The sequence below is a fragment of the Gavialis gangeticus genome, unplaced genomic scaffold, assembly GCF_001723915.1.
Source record: "Gavialis gangeticus isolate Ggan-Ray unplaced genomic scaffold, GavGan_comp1, whole genome shotgun sequence".
In the NCBI taxonomy this organism is placed as follows: domain Eukaryota; kingdom Metazoa; phylum Chordata; order Crocodylia; family Gavialidae; genus Gavialis; species Gavialis gangeticus.
In genome coordinates, this window is record NW_017729032.1 from 231,549,090 (window position 1) to 231,554,935 (window position 5,846).

A 5,846-nucleotide genomic window follows, 5' to 3' on the forward strand; every position below is an offset into this window, starting at 1 on the left:
GCGTGGAGCACAAGCGGGACAGCGACGCGAGCGGGCGCGGGTGAGGGCGGTTCTGGGCATTTCCCGGCGCGCCGCGGAGTGACGCAGCCTGGAACGCGGTTGACGAGGCAGGCGCGAGGCCACTGGGGGGCCGTTCCCGGGCGGGGGAGGGGAGGCGCACCGAGCGGGGCCGCGAAGCTGAGCCCCGGATGACGTCATCATCGGGGCGCGCGGGCTGCGAGGGGCCCAACGGCCGGGCTAGGGGGCGGGGAAGAGGTCAGGCAAGGGGTAACAAGCCAGGAGTGGTGCTGCAGAAAAGGGGCTGGGGGTTAAGAGTGGAGGGCAGGGCTAGGATTCAGAGAGACCTCAACAAGTTGGAGGATTGGGCCAAAAGGAATCTCTGGAGGTTCAGTAGAAGTGCAGAGTCCTGCACTTAAGATGGAAGAAACCCATGCACTGGTACAGACTGGGAGCTGAGTGGCTGGGCAGCAGCTCTGCAGAAAAGGACCCCAGGGGTTACAGTGGACAATACGGTGAATATGAGCCAACAGCGTGCCCTTGTTGGGAAAAAGGGTAATGGCATACTGGGTTGCACTGGTAGGTGTGTTCCTTGTAGGTCGGGGGAGTAATTCTTTCCCTCTATTCAGTGCTGGTGAGGCCACATCTGGAGTACTCTGTTCAGTTTTGCCCCCCACCCCCCCAACTGCAGAAAGGATATGGACAAATTGGAAAGAGTTCAGCAGAGGGCAACAAACATGGTGAGGGGGCTGGTGACATGACTTCTGAGGAGAGTCTGAGGGAACTGAGCTTATTTAGTTTGGAGAAGAGAAGACTGAGAAGGCATTTAATAGCAGCCTTCAGCTACCTGAAGGGAGGTTCAAAAGAGGATGGAGTTAGGCTGTTCTCAATGGGGGAAGATGACAGAACGAGGAGCAATGGTCTCAAGTTGCAGCAAGGGAGGCTTAGGTTAGATATTAGGAAAAAAATTCCCACTAGGAGCGTAGTAAAACACTAGAACAGGTTACCCGTGGAGGTGATGGCATCTCTATCCTGGGAGGTTTTTAAGACCCAGCTGGACAAAGCTGTGGCTGGGATGATCTAGTTGGGGATGCTTCTACCTTGAGCAGGGGGTTGGACTAGATGACCTCCTGAGGTCCCTTCCAACCCTAATTTTATTCTCTGATTTCTCCCAGGGCAACTATGAATGAGGAGCAGTTTGTGAACATTGACCTGACGGATGACAATGTGTGCAGTGTGTGCAAGCTGGGCACGGAGCAGGAGACGCTCTCATTTTGCCATGTCTGTTTCGAGCTGAACATCGAAGGTAAGGAGCCCATCTGGGCTAGCTCTGCCTGGGGAGCTTTCCGTTAAATAGCACCTTGTGCTGAGCCAAGAGGGAGTCCCACAAGAACAAGGTCAGAGGGGCAGCTGGTACTTTCTGGGGTGAAGACCAAGATGAGCCCTCTCTCATAGCCCAGGTTAGGTCAGTGACTTGATTATATCTTTCTAGATATAGGGTTTATGTTACATCTGAGTTAAGGGTAATCTTAGGCAGAGTTCAAATTATGGTTGTATCGGATGGTTTGAATAGGGATGATTTTGCTTCAGGCAGGGGATTGGACTAGATGACGTCTGTAGGTCCCTTTCAGCCCTACTTCTGTGTGTCTACATCACTGTTACCTCATTCTTCTGTACGCCATAGAAACCCTGGAGCCTTCTTTGCCCATTTAGAGCAGTGGTTCTTAACTAGGGTGCCCTGAGTCCCTTTTAAAGATATTGTGTAGCATTACCACTGCCAGGTGTCCAAACATCTGTGTATCACAAGATAAAGCCAGATATTTCAAATAGGAATTCAGAACACCAAAAATGTTCTGGTCTGTTGTCATCTTTCATTTCTTTTGCAACAGAAGATGGTAGTATTATTTTTCTGTGGTCAAGGAAGGAGTGGAAGCTAAGAACTAGTATTTTCTCAGAGCTGTCTTGGGTCTAATGCAGTTGAGAACCACTGGTCTAGAGTATGTAGTTGGCAGCTGTACACTTATATTGTAACTATCCATTTCCCAAAGTTTGTAACTGAAAATTAGACAAGTTATATGAAAGTTTTCCTCAGATGCTTATTTAATATACAAAGTAGTTAGGGTATTGTTGTTCTTGTTAAATTTACAGAAGAGGATACATCACTGCAATTTCAGAAGCTTTGCAGGCTTGCATTATCATCTTGAAAATTGTCTAAAGGAAATTATTTCCAAATACCAAGAGAAAGATTTAATAGATTTTGTAGTTTGGTAGTACCTGAGGTTCCCAATCAGAGGATTCTGTATATTCATTTCTTTTAAAGAGCTTTTAAGGCATCTGATCTTCTAGGACAGCACTTTCCTGATGCATTCAGGTTAAAACTTGAGTTTCCATAGGAATAACCTGGACAAACGTTTTCAGGGTAGATGCAGTTTTATGCTAGGTGCTTGTGTAGTACCAAGGCAGTGGAGCCTTGGTTCATGATAAAGCTTCCAGGCACTACTGCTATAGAGATGCGTTTAACTAAGCTAAAATGATTACAAAGCGTCTTATAATATAACTTGACTTAATCAACCTTGATTTCAGGATTCCTGTAAAAGTAAAATGCTTCCGGTAAGGCAAGGACTTGGTTTAATTTTGAGGGTCCCTGAACATTAACTCACAAGGATCTAAGTACGAGGTCCTTGGATTGTGGAGTTTGTGTGTGGTAGTGTTGGAGGGGGTTATCCTGTTTTGTGTTATGTTGTTTGTCTGTCTTTGGTCTGGGATTTTTTTTTTTTCCTATATACAAGTTAAATGCTGGATTGAACAAAGAGTAAATTGCAGTGCTCCCTTGCACGCTGCAGATAAGTTTTGTTTTAACTCGGGACGAACTTTGTAGCATCATGCTGCTTCAGGATCTAGAAAATTACTTAACTCATATTTATTCATTCAGATCTACATGCATAGCTGTAGCAATCTAAATTGAAAGGAGACAGGTGAACATGAAGGTTGTCTACAATGTGGTACATAAACTAGTGTTGCTTTTGATGTTTTGTTGATGGTAACATCCACTGTATCCACTGTAACTGATGGTAACAAAGCCTTTTTGGAAGGAGTAGGGAACATCTTTTGAGGTGTAATAATTGTTTCCAGTTTCTTGTGCTGACTTTCAATCAAAAAAATCCCTAGAATTAGCTGCAAACAGTATCATTTAAATTAACAACAACAAAAAAAGATAAATTAGTATTCCTGTTCTGCATTTTGGTAATAATATGCTTATCTGCTTTGTTGATATAGACACAACTTTCTACTGTATTTGCATCTTTTCATGATGGAACTGGACAGTAGTTTTGAATATTAAAGTATGCTGTCAGGCTGTTTTTGAATCTTGTTGTTTTCATGTCTTTAAAATGTCATTAGAAATCTGCAAGCCTCAGGTTTTTTAATGCTGCCATCCCAGAGAAAAACTTAAAATTCTATCTTGCCAAATACTGGACTTTTTAGTGGGAGTTAAATACAGCCTTCAGCTACAAATGGTGATTTTTTTTGCTGCTAGAAGCATTGACACAGATAAAGCAGATATCATATATGTTTGCTATGTTATGTTGCTTGGGTTGTACTCTAGCAAACGGGAAGTATACACCGTGGCTATTACTTCAAAAAATACTGAAATTTCATGTGACTTGTGACTCTAAAGATATTAAAGATTTTGTGAAGGAATCTAAGCGTTATAGTCTTAGGGGTTCTTAAAGAAATAGCTATGTAGAGCACTAAGTCCTGCTTCATTTTGTCTTTCAGTTCCCATTATATGTGCCTGTATTAAAAAATTATGGACTAGTCACCATAGTCTTAGAATAGTTCAGTCTGTAATGGATTTCTGCCTTCAGTGTAACTGTATGAAATAAGGAAGTGCTAACACTGTATTTTTAGAGATGGGTAACTGAAGTGAGACATGGTAAATTACGTGACTTTCCAAAACAGCACCAGAATTTCTAGCTGAACCAGGAAGCAAAAGGTGGTTTCCTTAGTCCTAGTCCAATGCCCTGTCCTCAGCATCCTTTCTAATTCTTGAAATGATACCAAGATTCAGGAAGGAAAAAGACTGCTTAATCTACACACTAATAAAATGTTCCATGAACTTTCTTCGCTTAATTCAATCATAATAAAAGCTGTCAATAAGTGTTCTAATACACTCCCTCCTTGTACCAAAAATATAAGGAATTATGACTTGCCTAATAATTTGGTTTGAATAATTCCAAAAGCTATGAGAGAGTGCCTAGAAATGTCACGGTTATTATTACTGCTCTTATTTGAACATAACAACTAAATAACAGTTATCAAATCTGCATATGGACTTAGTTTTGTTATATTTGCTGCTGGCAAAGGGTTACATAATTACCATTTGTTATATAACCTGTTAGTTTCTGTTCTAGCATTGGAAAGAGATAATGTATACAATAGTTATGGTGATTTTTGTTTTAGCTAAATGTTTCAGGATAGATAGCTATGTGTATTATTGTTTCTTAGTATTTTAGCATTCCCTGTGTCCACAGTAGCTTGTGCTGCCTTCACACACAATTTTTTTGCCAAAAGGTATCTCCAACTCCTTCATCTGGCAAAGTTCACAAACTTGAGTTTGTGAACTTTAAATTCTTTTCTTTTAAATTTTTCCCTTGGGAACATCTGATCCTTGTTTTCTAGAGCCAACTATTCCAGATAACTTTATGAGAAAAATGAAACTTTTCTGGCTTGAGAGTTATTATGGTATGGGAAAAGATATGAAGTTTTAAAATGTTTCCTAATTAAATAATACAGAAAATACAGCTAGGTGACTGTACAAATTGCAGTTGAATTAGTGTTGAGTACCCTTGTGCCTTAGCAGAGCCACATCTGTATCAGTGTTATTCCAAGCAGCCGTAACAGTCTGTCTGTATGGATAAGACTGTATTCTTGAGGAATGTAGTTAAGTTGAAGTAAAAACCCTTTTTAACTCTTAGGCTGGGGCTGTCCCAGCCTGTCCGGACTCATCAGGCTTCTTCCTGGGTTGGTGTAAAATGTTTAGGTGTGTCTGAGGCTGCCTTTGTGTATCTAAACATTCACTGGAATATTTAAAGTGTGCATAATTTTGAGGATATCTGTGAGTAGTTTTACAAGCTCAGCATTGTCAATAAAGAAGAGATGTGTTAGATTCTCTTCATCCCCAAATCTTAATTCTAGAAATGTTTCTGCATGTGTTTGCCTCTTCACTTCAGCTTAAATATTGCTGATTTACTTCATAGTCCTTGTGAATACATGTATGCTGTGAGGAAATTTTGGCATCTTAAAACACTTCAGTGGGGATGTGGGAAGAGAGGGCAGCCTAACTATCTAAAGAGAAGGCATCTGCAAATCCAAAATGTGTACCTGAAGTACCTGCCAGTCCTTAAGTTAAAATAAATATTAATGTTAACACTTAATTTTTTTATTTAAGAGTAGCTTTTACTAATATTTTGTCCAAGTGGGTGCCTCCATAGATCTTGCTTAGCATAGAACTAAGGTTTAAAACTGCCACTTTGCTCATGTAAATCCTTGTTGTGCATTGGTTGGCTTTCATATAAAGTAAAGAGAACATGACAGCTTGGTGTATATGTGTCTGTAACTTTGGTTCTTTTTATGGATACAGGAATGCGTAGACTTGTAGATTGATTTCCTGTTTTCTACATGAGGGGTAGGTTGCATAAGTAAGTAAGGAAGTTGCATGAGGCATGTCAGCATTACCACTTTGAAAGCTGCTGACAATGACGTGTGCAGGCCTCAAAGGTCTCCGCTGGCATTCTTCAAAGGTGGATGTTTTGCATATACTACAAAAGTAGTTTGAGGTGGGTGCTTTT

The 5,846-nt window shown here is 41.1% G+C and overlaps 1 protein-coding gene across 2 annotated transcripts in view; it reads left to right on the forward strand.

The window, feature by feature from the left end:
- The first annotated feature begins 7 nt into the window (after window positions 1–7).
- Window positions 8–5,846, forward strand: part of CUNH21orf91 (chromosome unknown C21orf91 homolog) — a 27,680-nt gene continuing 21,841 nt past the window's right edge. The window contains exons 1-2 of one of the 2 annotated variants that reach the window (XM_019525296.1): window positions 8–40; window positions 1,173–1,303. In XM_019525296.1, the coding sequence (XP_019380841.1) occupies window positions 1,180–1,303 (124 nt within the window). In that variant the 5' untranslated portion in view covers window positions 8–40; window positions 1,173–1,179. Of the gene's footprint in view, window positions 41–817; window positions 946–1,172; window positions 1,304–5,846 lie in introns of those variants that run through there. The other variant, XM_019525295.1, reaches the window with a different exon arrangement.